The following is a 20,724-nucleotide window of genomic DNA, read 5'->3' on the forward strand; positions in this document are numbered from 1 at the left end:
TTACTGTCACACATCAGTCATTAGAATCAATACAGGTGTTTTACTTGGGTTTATGTGCATTTACAGAACAAGTATTACAAGGACCTATCATCTTGCACCCACTGTTACCTATACCCATTCTAGTAAAAATTCTGATCTTAAATCTTATGCAGACCATGCATGTTATTTTTATTTGGGTTAATTTTATTTAGAAGATTAAAGGTACCGTGTATGAAATTTTGCGGAATCTAGCCACGCGGATGCAAATTTCAACCAACAGCTCACTCCACCCTTCCCTTTTGAAGCACTATGGTGGCTGACACAGCGCTAAGATGACATCACATATTCGCTTCTTTGCCTAGAATGTATTTACGAAACGCGCTCTGTAGAGCAGTTTGTCCGTGTAGATTTGTATATTATATTGCATTTCTGTCAATAGAGCCTCCAAAAAAATGACACACTGACTGGACCTTTCACCGTGAATGCATTTTAATATCAGTTTAATGAAAGTAGACCTTTCTCTTCATCTTAGGCCAAGCCCTTTTGTCTCCTTTTATTTATGCAAAGGAAGAGGAAAGTGGGTCATTTTGAATGTCAAATATGTCTGTGGATAAGAACACCAGAGGAAAATGGCCAAAGTTATTTGAATGGTAAAGCATAAATCTTGTAAAGGCATTTCTGAGCTTTATCATAAGAAGTTAATTTGGTAGCCATATAAATGATTTGCTTGAAATCTGGCCTGAGCATATCAGCAACTATTTTTGTGAGGAAACAGTAAAGCCTCTTGATGCAGATGATGGATTTTGTTATTCATTCTAAGAATTTGTATTTGGCGAGAATCTTATGATGTTGTTAGTTAACTTTAATGCAAAACATCTTAAAGTGAGCTCACAGTAAACATTTCAACAGTTTGTGTGTTACCTGGAAAGAACAGGAGCAATTTGAGACTTGTTGTGTTTGAGACATGCATCTCTTCTGCATCTTATGTAAATTCACTCGGGGACAAGAAAAGGATTTTTGAATGTCAAATATTCCCTTTCTGAATGTTCAGAGAACCACAGCTATTTCCGTCCAGGCAGAAGAAGAGTTTTGGGTCAAGAGTAAGGTATGTAGATTTATTTTCGGTTTACACAAAATAATACACTTCTTATACATTTAATAGAGTTGTTGAGAATATTCTTAACTCGCAACACAATTTAAGTAGTTACATTTCTGTAGCAAAATGAACATTCGATGTGACCCTAACCTTTATTCTGGGAATGTATAATTGAATGTACAGCCACAGAAAAAAATTAGAGACTATTTCAAAGACCATTTTCAGTTTTTCTGAAATAATTATTTATAGGTTGGCAATGTGTTTAAGTAAATTATTATTTTTGTTGTATTCTTTGAACTTCTAACAATATTTCTCCCAAATTTCAAATAATATTGTTTCGCAGAAAGTGAAAACTGGAAAGCAGGTAAACAACTGAAAATATCATTTGTATTATTTCAGACTCACTACAGCCAAATGTATTTCATGTATTATCATGCTGTTGAATGACTTTGTCACTCCTGAGTTTTGATTTTGTTGAAAATCAACAGACATTGGACTGGAATGACCAATACATATGGTTATGTTGATTAGATTACATTTTGGAATGGTCTCTAGAATTTTTTTTGCGGCTTTATATCATAAGGAGGTATTTTAAATTGTGTTTTGACTAAATTTTCAGTAATAAGATCCTCCTGAGAGAGAATATGATATATACAGCCATGCTTTATTTCAGGGTAGCGCTCATTGCCAGCTCAAACCAGTTTGACCCTGCACAAGGAGCTGTGTGGCCAGGACAGGCAGTCATGTTGGCTGTTATGTTGACCATGTTGATGTTTAGCCAAGGCAAGTAAAACGGTCAAATTTCTTATATTCTGGATTATTGAGTGATATTGGCTTAAAGCACAAAAGAGTAGTTCACCCAAAAATTCTGTCATTATTAACTCGCCCTCAAAAAATGTTTTCCTCTGGAACACGGAGAAAGACACTTTGACGAATAAATCAAATAATCTTATCACATTAAATCAAGCCTTTGAGGCTTCGAACAGGACCCAAGAAGATTAGAAAAATAGTCCATGATAGTTTTGTATTAGAAATCGATTAGAAATTGTCACAAGATCAGATGCTTTGTGTTTCTGGGTGAACTGTTTCTTAGGTTAAAGATAAAAAAAACACATCATTAATCATTTGCTGGACATGAACAGGATTTTCATTGGTGGATCAAGGGACGACTTTCATCACGGCATTCCCAGAGAACATTGCCTATTTTCATCAGAAGGTCTTCAACTATCTCAAAATCACGTGCCTCCTCGAAAACACGTTGGTCACGATCGATTACATGGGTGAAGTGGATGAAGGCATCAGCACCAGAAGAGTGCTCAACAAAGCTGGGGGCACTTGGACCTGGAGACTTACAAAGGAAGTTGAAGTATTCCGGTTTAACGCATCCAATAAATCGATTTTAATCCGCAGCAACCAAAGTGTCACGGTGCTTTCCATGAGCGGGTGGCCTGGGAGGTTTCTGTCTCACGTTGTCCAGCCCACTGGAAACCTCGGAAGGGTGTATCATGTCCCCAGTCTGAATTTCACCCAGCTAGTTGCATCGTTCAACATATTGTTTAACCCAGATCCAATAGATGATTCGTTCAGGCTGCTCATAATCAACGCAGAGAACAAATCCAATACAGTCAACATAAAAAAAGTCAATAATCAAGGTCGGAGAAGTGAATTTAACAAAACGTTAGATAAATACAACCTTTTCCAGGTGCCGACAAACGGTGAGGTTACCGAAATTAATGCGTCGGAGAAAATAGCCGTGATGTTTACCCATCCGTGCTTTGACTCCAAAGGTTGCTCATGCAACATGGTGCTGAACCAGCTTCGCCCCACAAAGTCGGTCAACCTGTCATGCAGTTTCCCCATACCCTTTAATACATCACACCCTTCAACTTCAATCAAACAGCTGTTTTTGACAACAAATCAATCAAACGTATCAATTAGTACTTTTCAGAATACTGGCAATAGAGTCAATGTGATTAAATCTACTAACATTTTGCCCTTACTCCCAAGTTTCAATAAGCCATCTCAATTTATTACAGTCAGCCAGACGGTTTCTCTCAGCTTAATAGGCCCTGGACTCATTTTAGACCTCATTCCAGAAAGCTCTTTTGCTGGATGCTACTTGGTACATTTTCATTCCTCAAGCAGTGAGGCCTTAGTGCTTGCAGAGACATCCAGAACTGATCATGTACGGATGAACGCCGCTGGTTTGCCCCCAACTACAAAGTGGACTGTTGTGTTTGACACACGGTTCTCCTGGACGATCGTAAATGGCACTGCTGGGAATACCTCAGCCACTATTTGGCATACTAGCTCGGTCATTGGTGTTTACATGATTGAAAGGTTGGAGTATGACAATATTTATGGAAGGGCAGCAATAGTTTTAAGCGACGAACCAGGTGAAATGTGTTATAATACACTTTTGCATTAATATGCACGTTTCAATGAGCATCTTAACAGCAAATTTCTGTTTCTCTGATTTAGATCCAAATGGCTGTGCGGTGACTCCTGGGATATTTGTAATTGGTGATGAGGATTTGAATTGGTTTTGGTCCCGTAAGTACTGCCAAGAGCATTCAGATCACTTTGCCATGCCCTTCCGTAAACAGTTCCAGGACAAGATGGTCTTAAACACAACAGTCCCAAAAGCCCCCGAAGGCTGGATCAGTCTGCGTCGAGACCTGCTTACCAGAGAATGGTACTGGCGGAGCGAAGATAACTTTTATCCCCCAGTGAACTTCACTTACTGGGAACAGGGACAGCCTGATAAACCTGAGAAAGGTTTGTGCGCTTCCGTGTCGTTGGACCCTGCGAAGATCTTTAAGTGGAAGAGTGCGTGCTGCTGCTCCAAAAAGAGACCCATCTGCTATAACAACCCAAAATATCTAAGAATGGCATAAAAAATGTTGGGGGAAAAACTACTTAGTTAAACAAGCAGTTGCTTTATTAAAATATTTTAATTGTGAATAATAGAAGAATGTAATACTCTGAGTGCAAAAGTAATATTATTATTATTTATCAACAAATGATATGTCTAGTGATCAACAGAGAATAATAGAAATTATATATATATAACATTGTCACTTTAACAGATTACATTTTTAAACTATTTTGATTATTGTGGGGGTTGAGGTAAAATTTATTTTAAACAATGCTTATAAGGACTGTGTAAGGAACTATGAAGTAGTTCTGTAGACAAAATAAAAATGTTTAATTCTGTCACTAAAAGTTTGACGTTTTAGAATCTTTAAGGCGCAGTTTTATTTAATTTTCAAAACAGCGATTTCTTGTTTAAATGATAAATACATGTCAAGTTGACACAATAAAGTCACATTAAATCAAACTAAGCCTATTTTATTGTTTTATTTATTTGAGATTTTCTGTCTTGTTTTAAAAGATTGATCTACACACATGATATCAACGGAAAAGCATTTGTTTGTGATCTTTCAATAAAAATATAACCATGGCATCACTTTGAAAACGACTCTGCAAATACAATTTTAAAACAAAATTTTCCTGGTAAATTTCATTAAATGCTTTTTGTCATGCAACATTATAATTTAATAGTCATTAAACACACAATAAAGATTTTTTTATTAAGTCATCAAAATGACTTTAAGGTCTAGTTCATAAATTCAATGCTGTCATTACTTTCTCATCCTCATGACATTCTAAACTCGCACAAATTAGGGTGGATATCACGACTTGAGCAGTGAAAAATCATTGTAATAGCATGGTAAAGAGTGATACAATTGATACATTTGGATAAATAATATTTATACTTCTTTAAATCTTGTTGAGTCCAAGCCAAACAACAAAAGATAAGTTACAGTCATACGCTCTTTACCTCTAAAGAGGAAGTTTTTAAGGACTTTTTTTCAGAAGAGACGAAAAGACAACGAAGGTTTAAAGGGCATACACTGTTATGTGAGCATGCTTCACCGTTGTTTTTCAATCAGACGCGCTATTATTCTTGTGCCTAAAACTTACCCACGCTCCCACACCCAAGGCTAAAATTAGCTTTGTACCTAAAGCCAGGGCGAGCAGCAACATTAGAATAGAGGAGTTGTTTGTGGTTGACCTCTCCGGCATAGGAGGCAAAATGTAAAGCGTAGCTTGATCCTTTCCCAAAGAATTTAAAGCTGCGCAGGTGTACTGTCCTCCAGGTTTGACATCCAGAAGTTCACTTGATGTGCGGTATTGCCCGTCAGCCTCGTGATAAAGAGGGAATGTTGTGTCGTCTCCGATGACCCCATCTGGTGCTATCCACTGAACATCAGGAAGAGGGGAGCCCTGAACGAGACACAGGGCTTTGATGCCAGATGCTTCAGTACCCTTGGCCGACAAGCTCAGGATACGTGGTGCGGCTGGTAGGAAAAAAATGTTTTTAAGAAACAACTTTTTCAGATGTTGGAAGGGTGCACACAGACATAAAATACTTTAATATGATTTGCTTTGAATTAATAATCTTACCCTCCACACGGAGACGGGTACCCAGTGGGTTCTCAAAGCTTTCGTGAGGTTGTCCATGGGTTCCTGGTAACTCCACTCGACAATAATATCGGCCACTGTCCTTCAAGGTCACGCTGTTGATCCTGAGAGAGAGGTCATGTTCTCTATGGTTGCCCTCCAGGCGGTAGCGCTGGTCCTGGTCGGGCTTTGACTGGCACTTCTGACTGTTGTTGAGACTCGTACATTGGAACTGCACGCTGGCTGCCCGTCCGTGGCCGAGGGTCCACACCACATGCATGGAGACGGGATGGGTGTGGTGCGGGTGAGTAAAAGAGCAAGGGAGCACTATCGGGTACCCTTCAATCGCTCTGACCTCTGTGGGCACCTTCATGGACCACCCGTCATTGTCTTTGGCTGTGGCTATGAGGAAACAAAGTGTATAAAGATTAGAAAGGTAGAATGAAAGAGAATCTATTTTATGGTATGAACAGATTTCGATGTTTTCTGATTTCTGATTAGAATTTTCTCACCTGCAGTGAAAATAAGTATTATTAGGTGAAGAGGTCCACCGAAGCGCTGCATGTCTGCATTTCAGTTCTGCAAACTGTCTGCATTTATGGTTCAGGGTATATAAAAATCTACTGGCCACATGTTCCCATTAATGACTCAATATCACAAGGCAATACATCACTCATTCTTCATACCAATTCCGGTACTGTACAGTTTTCATGTATTTTAGAAATGCTTTAGAAAAGGTTGCTGTAAGACGAAAAGTATCATTTTGTTTGCAAAAAATATTTTACTGTATTTTTCTGTCACCACAGGATAGTCTTTAGGCTATAATGTTTCATTCTTTTTTGAAACCATGCATTTTTATGTTTCATTTTCATTTCATCAGCATTTCTAAATGTATTGAGACAATTCCTGTGTTGAATTGCAACAAAATCAAACTTCAAGAGTGACAAAGTCATCCAACAGCAATGTGAAAGACTGCCCATACAATTTCTTTTACTTTTCCTCAAATACAGGTAACAAATATTAATGTTGTATTGCTTAAAAATGAATATGAACGGGTTTTCTTTGCAGTATTTGAGGTCTGATGAGCATTTTTCCTTTTATTTAGACCTATAACTCCACTTTTCATTTTCTACAAATTAATGCAGAAACTCATATTTGTATTTTAAGAGTTCCAAAATGAGATTACTCCATTTTAAGTATTTTCAAAAATCATGATAATATGTTATCATGGTTTGTTGTGTTTTAATGTGTCAGCTGTATGTTTTTAGTTATTGTGGCTTAAATCCAAGCCAACCAACTGCAGTTTGATTGATATTAATTGGAAAGCACAGTAAAAAACATGATTTTTGAAAACTTTGAAAAACTGATTTTTGAAAAAATCTCATTTTAGAACCAAACTCTTGATTTTTTACTAAAATATATTTTACCTAAACACATACCTATAAATAAAAAATTCAGAAAATGTAAACATTATTTTGCAATTGTCAACATGTACAGTATATACTGTATGTGCCAGAAAAATACAGTTAAATAACTTACTAATGCTTTTCATGTTGACTGTTCTTTTTACTTGTTTTTACTGTTTTTACAGTGTACAGTACAAGAATGGGTGGTTAAGAGGTATATAAGACGTGTAAGAATGATCATTTCGATAAAGTGAATGATGATTTCAATAAAGTTTTCACAGCTGCTTTCCTGTAGTTTTCCCAGAAGTATTTAAAGGACGCTTTGATTTACACTTTACAACTGTTAACAGAACTCATGTAAAAAATCCAGCTTGAAAAAGCTAGCAAAGAACATTGAACAGCCAAAACGTCTTGCACTCACCAGTTCACTAAACTCAGTTTCGGAAACACACTCATGCAGCCATTTCCCAGTTTTAGTCATTTTTACCTTCCATCTGAGTCAACATACTTTCATTATAGAGTTCTGTCTGGCTCTGTAACATTTTATCAGAAGATGCAGGAATTACAGCTGGGCTTACTTTCTTTCCTGTGTACTCTCAAATGTAATTCTTCACTTTTAAAAATTAAGAATGAGACAATAAAGGTAATACGTAACTTTTAACATAAAAACTGAACTTATAATGAGAATGATCTGTTTTCATCTGCAGGTTTTACAAGCGTAGACTGGGATGTAGTTGTGCAACCGGAGGTCAGAGGCTCTATTGGTCAAAATGTGATTCTCCCATGTGTCTTCAAACACCCAAGACAAAATACTTACACCAGCAAGATCACTGTTAAGTGGATACAGAACCGTGTTGCAAAGACTATTTTTGTCTGCAGTCTGCACAACCAGACAGATATGCAGGATCTTACTTGCTCCAATCCAAGGTCAACTAATCGATTTTGGCTCCACGGTAACCCCAGAAGAGGAGACCTTTCATTGGTTATTAATGACTCACAGTTTACTGATATCAGTCAGTATATCTGCAGGGTGGAATTGGACTATGAGAGGTACCAGAGCAGGACCAGCACTCTGCTTAATATCACAGGTGAGAGAGGAGGCTGAGTCTTACACAATCCATAAGACCAAGTGTTGTTCCACTGAATATGATTTGTGATTTTCCACTGTAGCTCCAGCAGAGATCCTCAATCTAACTCTGGACTCACAGGCTCAAGCTCAGGGTGGGATGCTGAAATGCATTGCCTGGGGGAATCCAATGCCATCAGTAAAATGGTTGTCTTTAGCAAAATCGCAGGAGAATGTTCCAATATCCAAAACTGAGAATAGCGACTACATAGTCATCAGCTCGATCCCATTCTCTGGGCAGGGTGTGTTCACCTGCCAGGCTGTGAACTCTCTTGGCCGTGATGAGAGAACATTTCCAGCGAAGCCTCTAAATGATGGTCTTCTGGTGTGGATTTGTGTGCTGGGATGTTTGCTGTTTCTTGGGATGCTTGTTGTTGTTGTGGTGGTAAAAAGTAGGTGTCAGCCTTTGTCAGCCTAAGTTTGATAGAAACAAAACATACTTAAAGCATTAAAATATTTAGATTATTTTTATGTTTTATTTTATAGAGAGAAGAAATGCCCAGAGTCACCTAACTTTGCAGATGGAGAAAATGTTTATAGATCAGCCTAATGACACACCAATCTATGCCAACGTCAGCTTTGGTAAGTAAAATGAATTTATGTGGCATGTGCAACGTGTTGTTGTCGTGTATCTCAGCATCTATGTTATCTAATAGAGATGTAATTCATTACATAGGCCTTAAAGAAAAATAATATTAAATGATATTAAAACAGTATTGCTTTATTTGTGAATGATAAATTCTTATAACAAATGACTTGATTTTAATGTTTAATTTTCATACTTTTCAAAAAGAAACATTTCCTAATTGTTATTATTATTTTGAGTAACCTTTTCTTATGGCTAAAATAGTGCGGAAAAAATATTCTAGGCTACCACTCACATTTTCTCCTTGTAGTATTATGATGAGCCTGTGGATCTTATGAACAAGTTATTTTAGGGTGATCGAATTCAATTTGTAACTTAATAAGTTAATAGTAACATCATTTTTTCTGTTTTTAGGTGAAAGACATTCACCCCTAGAAACACCAGTCAGAGGTGATGTATATATATACGCTTGTGTCATATAATCGCAATATTTTGGAATGGCTAATTTGTTTAGGTAACCATTGTATGTATATATTTTTACAGGTTTTAATTGCCCAGTTTATGGTCACGCGAGGGAGTCGACCTACATAGAAAGTTGATGAATTGATGTTTAAAGCTCTTTAAATAACATATAACAATAATTATTTTCAGGCTTTTTTAAATAATTGTTTCTGCAGATGTACACTTTGTTATTTTTTCTCACCGCCGATCCGAACAGACCAATCAAAGTCGTTTATTATTGTACGTAAAATGTTTTAATAAAAATGATTAAATAAAGGTTTCTTTTTTTTGGATAACGTATTGATCCTAGTATTGATACAGAAATGTCATAAAACATAAAATGTATAGATTTGAATGCAGTTAATTGGTTAAACGAGTAGACTAGTCGGTTATCTGAGTCTCGTTACGCCCCCTTGTGGACGACTATAAGGGTCCACAGAAATCTGTACCGTAGCAAACTTTTGCAATGGCCATTGGTCACACCCAGCTGTAGTTCACAGTCTAACCAGTTGAGCAGCGTTACAATATTGTATTTTATATCGACGCTGTCTTGTCCTTACGTTAGATTTATAAGCATATCAGAATGTCTCACACTGTAGTTACTACAACGACAACAACCTCGACATCGGATGGAGGATTTTGCAACATCGGTTATGCGCTTTCACAACACGGAATGCTGAAAATCGGCCAAGTGGTAAGACAAAGTTATATTTCTGTCACGTCGTTTATTTAACGTTGTACAATCAGATTGATGCACACGATCTTAGGAAGACCGTTTAAGTAGACGATGCGGTCAGATTGTTTGACGGCACGTATATCATAGCATTCACATATATCGATCGAATAACGGAACTGTCCACTTCCGGATCATCACATTTAACGCACTCATAACGTTACGTAAGAACAGAACGTGTTCTCCGAAGTATACTTTAAGTTTGTTAAGAATGTTGGTGAAGTTTCATCAAGGCATATTATTTTCACAAAAGTGACAGCTTGCACTTGTCAATTTTATGGCCATATTGTTTGGACATGGGGTCATGGAAATATAATGTTTGCAGTACTGTGGATAACTACAGTAATAATAAGGACTATGGCACAGGTATGACCATTTATACAGTGACTGTGCCATTAAAGGGTCTTTATTCGCAGTTGTGGTTTTAGGGTGTGGGTGTGTTAAAAGTGGGGGTGGGATGGCGATGATAATTTGTTAACACAAACCACAGATGCTGTGGAACAGCTGAGTGCTAAAAAAAGTAGCAGTGATGAAAGATATTTACACTAACACAAAAACCTTGAATATTTTATATTCACTGTTTACTTATGATGTGATAAGGATTTAACATGCTTGTTAGTATGTTATACTTGTAACGTAGTATGTTCTATCTAGTAGTAGTATACTTTAGTTTTGACCTATCGCCACATCTGCCATTTGTGTGATAACATTTATTTCTGTGAGACTATATCAAATCTGTATTTTCTGAAGAGAACATGAAGGATATATTGTACTGAACATTCACAAAAAATAGTTTACTGTGCATGACAGTATGTCACCAATTGAGCCACAGGGACACTTTGAACTGTAATTCTTTGGTTCCTTTTCTTATGTATTTTTGTTTTGGGCAGGTGACCCTCCTCATTGCTTTCCTGTGTGTGCATTGTGAGTCACAGTGGACCGATTACTCCGCGTTACGGTACTTCGAGGTAGTCACCGTATGGTTCCTTATTGTCTTCCTCTTTTTCTTCCTGATGTATCTGATGAGACTTCAGAGCAAAATTCCTTGCATTAACTGGACATTGACAGTAAGTCAGCACATACCGTTTTTCCATTTTCACAATGACCGACGTGTTTCATTTCACACACTTATTAGCTTACCAGAGGTCACTCGGCAGAGCGAGCAGCGTGTTTTCATTTTCATACACTTTCTCTCACTCTTACAGGAGTTTTTACATTATGCTGTAGGAGGTATCCTGGTTTTCATCGCTTCTATCGTTGCAGTCGTGAAAAGTTATGGGATCCCAAGTTTGGTCGCTGGATCTGTGAGTTTGATTTGTGTTTTCTAAAGTGCAATGCCTTCCTGTAGTAGATGAGAAAACAGGAAGGGCATCTCTGTAATGTTACAACATCCGTGCGCACAACTTTTTAAAGGTGTTTTGGTGCATTGCACGACATTTTTGGCTTCCAATCATATTTAATCGTAGATGATACTAATGCATTGGTTTTACACATATTACTTTACAGGTGTTTGGCTTTATGGCTACATTTCTTATTGCCATCAGCATATGGACCTCTTATAAGGTTACATGTGGCTCTCAACCCACTGGTGAGTTTGACCCTTTTGTACCACCATACAATTTGTGACAAGAAAATGTAAAAGAAAGAAATAACATCAACTTTAATGAAAAGTGATATTTGAATAAGCTCCAAACTGAAAACTTTAACAGAATTTAATATATTAATGCTTTCTTGAAGGTGCAGCAGTTTAACATGAAGAATGAAATCTTCATAACTGGAAAGTATCAAGGAAGATTCTCGATTTGTTTTAGATTGTTGATGGGTGCTTTAAGGATCTGAAAAGGGATATTTTGACACCTGTTGATGATTCTATATTCTGGACACAAGATGTGAATTCAGCTGCTGGGATCAAAGTCTAAATTTAGCACCTGTAAGACCATGTTACCTAAAGAGTGGAATGTGGTCCTTTATCCTTAATGCCTAAAGGCCAAAGAGGCCATTTATCCACAAGACTGTTTACATTATTTATTTGATACTATCAAATTTAGTGTTTTAGAATTGATAGAGTGCTTGCAATTAAAGTATTATATGACTGAGGTTTTTAAGAGTTTAAAGAGTTGGCAGATTGATGGTGACTCACTGCAATATAATTTTAAGAGTTGAAGTGTTTTTGCTTTTCACAGTATTTGTATATGATATTGTATACTCAACAGTACTGTAATGTTTGAAGATTGTGTCATAATGTTTCCGAGTGCAAGTCGCTTGTTTTGTACACTCACTGTGCTTTAAAAAGTCTTAGTCCTAAATGTTGTGTCACATCCTCTTTCTCCAATTTAAAATAAGCATGCTAAAAGTAAATTTTAGGTAGCGTGGTGTATTGGGCATGTACCATTACGTAAAAGGGATATAATCAGTTCACTTTGAAAGTGACAGGGAAGTGGGTGGTGCTACAGGAAAGCACTTTAACCCCTTCCGAAGGAAATGCCTTGTGGAACAAAAATGGGGAAAAAAAGGTTCATGTATATTCAATATTTAGTTTCAAATTGTGGCATGTGCTAGTTTTTCCCTTTGTCATAACTGTACTAAAACTAGAAAGAAAAAAGCTATAGGGAGAAATTAATTCCTTAGTAATGGACCCAAGAATGATGCCAAATAAAGACCCCATGGAAAGAGAAGGATGCTACTTACTGCTGAAAACATAACTCCTTCAGAGTCTGTTCGCCTCCGGCTACACTTTCAGTAATAGCACTTTAAAAGAGCGATTTGGGTTTGACATAGATATTCACATACGTGTCTTGCTCAAATGATAACTAAAACAACCTGATAGAGTGGATGAGAAGATTACAAGTCAGTTAATGGCTACTGTATGAGGTGGGGAAGAATTTCATTAGCATACACAAACCTTTGCCCACAAAGCTTCAGCAGACACAAAAAAGGCCTCACAAAATATTGAAATAGGCCACAAGAGGGCAGCAAATATTCAGAAATAAGAGAGACATTCTCATAGACACAATGTTTACACTCAGTGACAATTACAATACAATGGTTTTGACATAAACATAATGAAAACATGCTTTGGCTTCATAAATAAAATGTACTGTATAAACTCTTTTGCTGGATATTTGCTAGGGTCATTTTTACTCAAATGGAAATGCTCAGGTTAACATCCCAAAAATCCAAACACAGGCAGGAGTAAAACTTCAGAAAAAAGCCACAGAGTAAGATTTTAGGATTGCAAATGAAAGTAGGCTAAATGAGAATTTACTGTAAATACATGGTGTCAAGTGAATCAGATTTTAACAGGAAATGGGTGTTTATTTAAAACACGTCGATGAACCGTTTTTCCAAAGAGGAAATTGGAACATTTCCTTTTTTCTATAGAATAAAAACCCAATGGAACCAATTTATTGTCATGATTTGAATATAGCCTATACCGGAATCTGTGATTCACAGCATTTATTCCTCCTTTTTTACCTTCAATACTTCAATGTAAGAAACAAAGATCTTCACCGTTCAAGAAATACAGGTTTGGAATTATATCAATTTAGAGTGATTGTCATTAAATAATTATAAGTAACGATGAGTAAGGTTGGTGTATTAATGATAAGTTTTGGATTATGTGTATAAGGAAGGAAGATCTATGGCATTTACAGACTCAAAACAGTAATTCCAGGATTTATATCACACTTGCTTTTTTCAGAGTACTTAGTATTTGAGTATTGAATGACGTTATGTCTGCATATTCATTGTTCCTCACAACCGGGCTGGGAATGTCTCTGAATTCTAGCCACCTTCCAGCTGTTATCATTAATATTACTTCCAAAGTATTTGATATCCTCCCCACCAAGAACCCTGCGTTCAGGGTGGCGTCTTGTCTTCTCATAAGGGCAGTCATCTCTCACAACCTTCAGAAAACTACCTAAGAACCATCTCTTCTGTGAATACTTGACACACAAATGAAGATTTTTTTACATGTACCCCAACCCTCTCTCTTCTCTCAACAGGTAGTGGTCTAGCTTTTGTTGAAACTGTTAACTTTGTATTAGCACCCATTGTCTTATTGCTCCTGTATGGCATATCTCTCCCTGAACTCTTGTGGATAAAAGCGTCTACTAAACGCAAATGTTATTGCAAGAAGACTTGCACAACTTGTCTAGACCACACCAAAGATGCATCTATGCATTCATGCAATAAGTTGTTCATGCCACATATATATATATATATATATATATCGTTTGACTGCGTCGTAAGTCGCTTTGAATAAATGCGTCTGTCAAATACAAGAAAGTAAATGTTGCTGAATGATGTTTGCATGCACAGAGACTATCGGCGTAACTGGCAATACAGTCAAGTCCTTCCCCCAAAAGCGACATCCCGTAAGTGCGGAAGTGAAGGAAGCTAAACTTCGACACGCAAAGAACGTGGGATAGCAGAGCTCACACAAAACAGCCATTCGATATAACGAGCAGGTATTTGATCTTTTAATACTTATCACATTATTACTCTCTCTTACAATGTGCTGTGCAGCATCTTTATCGGTCTCTATCTCAATGCTGTATCTTAAATAAAATTACTTTCGTTTTCCTCAACGTGGCTAGCAGACGCCTTACTTTGAGTTTCTTTCGCGTACACGTTTGTTTAATTCATGTTTTAACAGGCACTCCTTATTGCGCTTCTGAACATTTACGTTTATTTCATTGCTTTCAGAATCATATCGAAAACCATGGCGACCACCACCGACCAGGTGTACAACGCGACTACAATGCAAGCCTCCCCAAAAGGAAAGTGGTTCATCGTTCCGACGGAAAATCTGAGCACAATAAGATGCGGGATTAAAGTGGTTGAAGTGGTAAGTTTGTCTCGAACTAGGTTACTGTCGTTTTACTAAATTGTTAGTCGGGTTTAATGACGTTTTAAAGACACACGTCAAGCGGAAACTTCAATAGTAAACAATAGATGTACGGGGAGTTTCGTTAAATCAAAGTACCGCGAGAGTACCGTTGGTTAAAAGCGCGGTCTAACTCTCGCGGTATTTTGGGATCGTGAGCGGATCGGTGTGCGCAGCGCTGCATGAAGTCGAAAGAACGCACCCTGTGTTTCTGCCCAGTTTGCATATTATTATGCAGCGTAGTGGGGAACGTTTAGTTAAAGAGGTATCCAAAATCTCACTGAAATACCGTGCATTACTTTGTTTTTGAATTTGCAAATGTTTCTGTAATTCTTACAGAGGATTGTTGCTGAATTCTGTCTCACACATGGTTCGTATCATTAAGTAAACACTTGGGTGTCTGTGTTTTCCAGTTGTCTTGTCACGTTAACAGTGTAGCATGTAGTAAAAACCATCTGCAGAAAAAAATATAGAAACAGAACAAATACAGTAACACATCTGAACTTCTAGAGAATTAAGATTGACAGAATTAAATAAGCAGATTCTTGACTATAATAAACGTATAGTGCGTTTTACTGTATTTGGTTTGTCATGTTTCTTAACAAGGTTTAACATTGTTTGGATGTTGCTCACGTGGGATTGTGTCAAGACCAGTTTAAGTCAGAAATTCCCTTCAGTTCCGCTGTATTTTCCATTTGTGACAAATGGTAATTTGCTAATCGTCACATGCTGCAGATTTCTTGGCACAAGTGCCGTCCTCTGGGGAAAAAAAGTTATAAAAGGTCATTCTTGTTTTGTTAAAGTTGAAGCTGGGAGGTTGTGTTGACATCTTTCTGTGTTTTACTATAGTATCTAAAGTACATACAACATCTTTTACTCTAATGACTTTTTATTAATTTGCCAAAAATTGTAGCCCCGTTCTGTGGTATTATGGATAGTTACTTTATTTTCTAAGTATTCATATAATCTATAATAAGGTTAATAAAGGGCATTGTGTGCTTTTTTACTCTTACCAGTGGGTTCACGTGACATGCAAAGTGGTCAAGTGCTAAAAATTACTGTGTGTTTTGACTCTAGTCTAAATACAATTGGATTTCAGCTTCCAAATTCAATTACTGAGGCATTTGTTACTTATGCTGTGGCAAGAAAAAGTCAAAAGGCTGAAATGACATCAGTCACGAAAACAAGAATGCAAGAATTAGTCCGTACAATTTGTTTTCATTGAATTTATACAATAATTGCCTCACAGAGGTCAGCATACAAATACTCTTTATCTGTAAACCCCCTATAGGTCACTTGGTCTCATGCCTCCAGGAAGTAAGATTTCATCAAATATTTCTCAAGTTTATTCTGGGAAAGTGCCAGTTGAGTTTAGTCATGTACAAAGGGTTACTTTTATAAATTCATGTTTCACTGAAAGAACAGAGGCAGACTCGCTATTTGATTACATAGTTACAGTGTATACAACACTAGATGCAAGTATTATTTCTACACCTAAAGAGCAGAAACACAACATGCTAGAAATTCTCTGTCTTTAAATTTCAGTTTTGTTTTACCCATGGACGCCATGGTACTTCCCATGAACAACCTCATCTAGATTCATTGTAATCTTGATACGGGTACAATGCAATGAGTTTCATGTCCTTACCTGTTTCCAAACTTGTTGTTCCAAAAGTCATTTTCATTAAAGGTTCTCACCAGCTTAAAGTATCTAACCGTTTTGTACTCCCTTAGATGCCATTCAACAATTTTTCATATATATATATATATATATATATATATATATATATATATATGTCCACTTTAGGAAACCTGTCAATTGTAATGGCTGTTCTCTTAGACTAGTTAGTGATGTTGAAGGTTTTTTGTTCACCTATTTATTGCCATTGATTCCCTTTTGATATTCTGTTTATTTGTGAACATTTCAAATGTTCTTTGAGTTTACTATCTATACATACATACATACATACATACATACATACATACAGAAAATATCTTCTTTAAGGAGAGTCTAAGAAAGGATGTGGCCTATTGAGCAACTGTAAAACTGTTCAAAAAGTTATTTTTGCTTTGTTGGTACTGATCCCACTTGCATGCTTCTGTCTTTTCGAGTAGCATGTATGGCAGGTGTTTAAACCTGTCTCAACATTTGTGTAAAGTGTTTAAACGTAAAGGGTAAATAAATAAATAAATTACACAAGTAAACATTCATGGGTTGTGAATTTATGGTTATAACTTCTGTCATTTGTCTTAATGCCACGTAGTCCCAAAGTCCACAGAGCACATGTTTGAAGTCTGTCCTCTCAAATACATGTCTGAAATGAGCCTCTCGGCTGTTATTTGGTGCCAGACCCAGGAACCCCTGAACAGCTACCCTTTTATACAGGATTTTGAATAGGTTCTGTAGGGTAGTGATAAGGTTTTGCTGCTTAAGCTGTAATAACAATGACTTGTTGTGAAACAGCCTTATTCCTTCCTACAATTAATGTTTGAATCTCAAGTCGCAAGAGTACCGCAGAGATTTCGTTATAACAAATCAAAAATAAATGTTGTGCCTGCTTGTTATTTAACATCATCGCAGTTATTTCAGATAACCACAATTACGTTGAGTCCATAGAAAACCAGGGTGATCTGCTGCCTTTGACAGCCATTGTCCTTGATCTGCACTTGTTACATTCTAATGAGATTTCTCCATGATTGAGTTGAACAGTATTAACTTTGTATTTTTTGTTGTTGTTGATTTTTGTTTAGTTGAAAAAACAAATTACTTACAGATTTTTAAGAATGACTTATTTTTGCACCTTTATGCCATAAAGAATTCATTTCATTTAGTTAAAGGGACAGTTAACTCAAAATAAAATGTCATAATTTACTTACTTAGTTTGAATTGTTCCAAACCTGTATAAATGTCGCCCAGAGAATGATATTTGGAAGAATGTTTGTAGCCAAACAGTTCTTGGCCACCATTGACTACCATGGTAGGAAGAATTCTGTAAACGTCTTTGTTCTGTTGAACACAAAAGAAGATATGTTGAAGAATGTAGGAAATCAAACAGTTCTGGGGCACTTTTGACTACCATTGTCATTTTTTTCTACTGTGGTGGTCAATTGTGGCCAAGAACTGGTTGTTTTAATTTATACAAATTTGGAAGAACTTGAGAGTGAAATGTTTCTCATGTAAGTCAGTTAAAGTGATATTTCAGAAATGACAATTCTGTCATAATGTATTCATCATACCGTCATTTTAAACCTGTATTACTTTCTTCTGCAAAACACAAAATAATATATTTTGAAGAATGTCGACTCATTTGTAATGTGTCCATACAATAGAAATAAATGGGTACTGCCAACTCTGTTCAACTAACACTTTAGGTTACTCTTGGAAAAAGGTATCAAAAACGTAATCTACTGACACTGCCCGCTGCTGGTCACGTAATGAGTTGGGATTTAATCTTTGTCCCCTCAGCTTTTTTCTTGTGTGGCGTTTGTGGTGGAGGAGATCGTGTCCAACTGCTCATCGTGTGGGCCGCTGTACTTCTTTGAATTTGTCAGCTGCACAGCCTTCCTCTTCACACTGTTGCTCCTTATCCTGCTGGCCACAACGTTGCACCAGAAAGTTGGAATTACCAGTTGGTCCTCTCTGGTAAGAATACATGTCTGCTGTAACTCAACTAGAGCATTGCAATATAAACTTAAAGCATAGTGGTTTGATTCCCAGGGAACAAACAAACTTGAATGCATTGTGTTGTTTGATGAAAACGTGCCAAATGCATCAACGTAAATAAAAAGATGTAAAATTATTACACTTGACATACTTTATGTATGAATGTATATCATAATATCACAATAACTACAACAATGTTTAACTTTCATTCTTATACATTTGCTTTAGGATTTTTCATACACAATAGGTATGGCAGTCCTATTCTTGCTTGCCAGTATTGTATTCGCAGCAGACAATGGCGGGACATCCATGGAACAAGCTGCAATGGTATGATGCTCCATTATATTTTATATTTGGATAAAATGGAGCTTTTAACTGTAATTTTCCAGTGTTAATCAACTGTCCATTGTTAATAATCAACTGTCACTTCTGTATTGCAGATATTCGGCTTCATGGCCTCAATAGCGTTTTTCATTGACTTGGGTTTGATTTATAAAGAGAGAGGTATTCCATGCAAAAACAGAACCAGTCAACCCACTGTCAACTCTGCTGGGCCATTGCCAGAGCGTGAGAAACTTAATGCTAATGAAACTGACTAAAGAGTCCTGGGAGTATTTTTTACCAATATTTGATCTGCAGAATGCTGTTATATTTAAGTATTTTTAAAATACTGTTTTTATAGTAGCTATACTTTTTCAATGTTTCCCATTCATATCACTATGTTATCTTGTGCCTTGACTGTTTTTTACCTTGCAATAGATGTCTTTGGATTTGAAGTAGGGGACATTTTGTATAGTTTCTTTATGGCAGATTGACAATTTCACATGTTTGTACATTTGCAGTAGTTGCATGAGCCTGCCCCACCATCTTGCATATGACTTAACAAAGATCCATTATATTTCTTACAGAAGTGCTCATTCGCGATTTATTTATTGTGTATTCATTCCCAACATATAATATGTATTTTCTAAGAAGAATCAGGTTTTGATCACTATCTTTTCACAAAAATATCAATAATCTGTGGATAAATTGCTGAAATCATAAAAAACAGCAGTTTGTATATATTGAATATAATGTTTTGTGGGACAGGTAAATATTGTATGCACATCATGAAATATGTCTTACTGTTAAGAGTTTGGCAAGGTGTTAGGAATAAAATACGATGACGTTATTGGCCCTATGATTATAACGTTCGCTGTGCAAGGAATGTCAGGGGTGTACAGTCAGTTTTTTTATGAAAATATTTTTTGTATTGTGTGGAACTAAAATTGTTGTTTATTTTTCCTTGTCTGATCCCATGTGATCCCAGAAGATGAATTCGATGTCTTTGGAATGAAATAATACTCTTTCCAAACAGATGTTTCTGTGTGTATGTGCATAGGCCCAAATGTGTTTAAAAAATACCCAGAGAAATTAGTTTTGGTAGACACTAATTTGCCTTACGTTGTTATCGTCCTGTGATGAAGAATGGAACGCTGCGTTTTCTCCTGTGTTAAATATGATTGTGCATATGTACAGTAAATTCCAGATTTAATGCTGACCTGCTTTTTTATTCAATCAGACTAAACCAAATCAGTGACATGTTCGATGGAAGGTTATATAATGTTGTGGATTTTCATTTCTCCAAATGTAAAGAGTAGTGGGTTTGTGTATACCAGCATTGCTTAAGGGTCACATGGAACACATTACCAGCACTGTTTTTGTGAACATCTCTTCGTTATAAGCAATAAACAGTTCTGGAGTTCCAAGTATCAGACTCTTGTTTCATGTATTGTTTGTTCTGGAATATGATCATTGCAAGGGCTTCAAACCGTTGACGTTTTGTTTGCTATGTAAATAACACTCTGTCGTTGACTGTGGAGTCGCACACAGCTCAAGACTTTTCCTTGTCTTTGGATGTCTAAGAATCTCACTATTCCCATACTTTTAAAGTATGCTGAGTTCCACCTTAAAAAAAATATAATTACATTTGATTTTTATAGCGCTTTTCGCAATGTGCGTTGTTCCGAAGCAGCTTTAAAAGAGAAAATAAGAAACACAGAGAAGGTAAAACACAGCAAAGTGCATGGTGCTTATAGAACAAGCAAGCTCATTCTAGTAAATAATATCTATTAAATGGAGTCTCCCGGTGAGCAAGCCAGCAAGGCCCTGTGGCGAAGAACCCAAAGTCCAATGATAGATAAATGGAGAAAAAGAAACCAGTCTCAGTCGGGAGGGCCAGGTCCCCTCTGACTGGTCTGAACTTAGTTACTTTGATTAAAAGTTATTGAGTAAATGT

At 36.7% G+C, this 20,724-nt stretch overlaps 3 protein-coding genes across 4 annotated transcripts; 2 read left to right on the forward strand and 1 right to left on the reverse strand.

The window, feature by feature from the left end:
- Positions 1 to 4,417: 4,417 nt before the first annotated feature.
- LOC306902145 (sialic acid-binding Ig-like lectin 15) lies at positions 4,418 to 6,130 on the reverse strand. The gene is made up of 3 exons (XM_079470458.1): positions 6,055 to 6,130; positions 5,546 to 5,944; positions 4,418 to 5,439 (listed from the first exon to the last, which is right to left on the reverse strand). The coding sequence occupies exons 1-3, from the start codon at positions 6,104 to 6,106 to the stop codon at positions 5,024 to 5,026; spliced, it is 867 nt and encodes a 288-aa protein (XP_079326584.1). The 5' UTR covers positions 6,107 to 6,130; the 3' UTR covers positions 4,418 to 5,023.
- Positions 6,131 to 9,551: 3,421 nt separating this feature from the next.
- On the forward strand, positions 9,552 to 13,006 carry cmtm7 (CKLF-like MARVEL transmembrane domain containing 7). Of its 2 annotated transcripts, none has more exons than XM_079469798.1 (5): positions 9,552 to 9,855; positions 10,785 to 10,961; positions 11,100 to 11,198; positions 11,401 to 11,482; positions 11,632 to 13,006. In XM_079469798.1, exons 1-5 carry the CDS (start codon positions 9,745 to 9,747, stop codon positions 11,643 to 11,645), a joined length of 483 nt encoding a protein of 160 aa, XP_079325924.1. In that variant the 5' UTR covers positions 9,552 to 9,744; the 3' UTR covers positions 11,646 to 13,006. The 2 variants fall into 2 exon arrangements, with proteins under 2 accessions (XP_079325924.1, XP_079325925.1); XM_079469799.1 differs by having other exon boundaries at positions 9,567 to 9,855; positions 11,638 to 12,197.
- Positions 13,007 to 13,989: 983 nt separating this feature from the next.
- On the forward strand, positions 13,990 to 20,202 carry cmtm6 (CKLF-like MARVEL transmembrane domain containing 6). The gene is made up of 5 exons (XM_079470053.1): positions 13,990 to 14,363; positions 14,602 to 14,743; positions 18,249 to 18,425; positions 18,675 to 18,773; positions 18,887 to 20,202. Exons 2-5 carry the CDS (start codon positions 14,618 to 14,620, stop codon positions 19,043 to 19,045), a joined length of 561 nt encoding a protein of 186 aa, XP_079326179.1. The 5' UTR covers positions 13,990 to 14,363; positions 14,602 to 14,617; the 3' UTR covers positions 19,046 to 20,202.
- Positions 20,203 to 20,724: the final 522 nt, after the last annotated feature.

The sequence above is a fragment of the Barbatula barbatula genome (assembly GCF_947034865.1).
Source record: "Barbatula barbatula genome assembly, chromosome: 12".
Lineage (NCBI taxonomy): Eukaryota > Metazoa > Chordata > Actinopteri > Cypriniformes > Nemacheilidae > Barbatula > Barbatula barbatula.

Bases quoted from the DNA above. Each gene is read 5' to 3' on its own strand.
- cmtm6 (XM_079470053.1), top strand. From the start codon at position 14,618: ATGGCGACCACCACCGACCAGGTGTACAACGCGACTACAATGCAAGCC. The intron at 14,744-18,248 runs GTAAGTTTGTCT...TTGTCCCCTCAG, and splicing joins GGATTAAAGTGGTTGAAGTG to CTTTTTTCTTGTGTGGCGTT. The intron at 18,426-18,674 runs GTAAGAATACAT...CATTTGCTTTAG, and splicing joins TTACCAGTTGGTCCTCTCTG to GATTTTTCATACACAATAGG.
- cmtm7 (XM_079469798.1), top strand. From the start codon at position 9,745: ATGTCTCACACTGTAGTTACTACAACGACAACAACCTCGACATCGGAT. The intron at 9,856-10,784 runs GTAAGACAAAGT...TGTTTTGGGCAG, and splicing joins TGCTGAAAATCGGCCAAGTG to GTGACCCTCCTCATTGCTTT. The intron at 10,962-11,099 runs GTAAGTCAGCAC...TCACTCTTACAG, and splicing joins GCATTAACTGGACATTGACA to GAGTTTTTACATTATGCTGT.
- LOC306902145 (XM_079470458.1), bottom strand. From the start codon at position 6,106: ATGCAGCGCTTCGGTGGACCTCTTCACCTAATAATACTTATTTTCACT. The intron at 5,945-6,054 runs GTGAGAAAATTC...GTTTCCTCATAG, and splicing joins AATACTTATTTTCACTGCAG to CCACAGCCAAAGACAATGAC. The intron at 5,440-5,545 runs GTAAGATTATTA...TTTTCCTACCAG, and splicing joins TACCCGTCTCCGTGTGGAGG to CCGCACCACGTATCCTGAGC.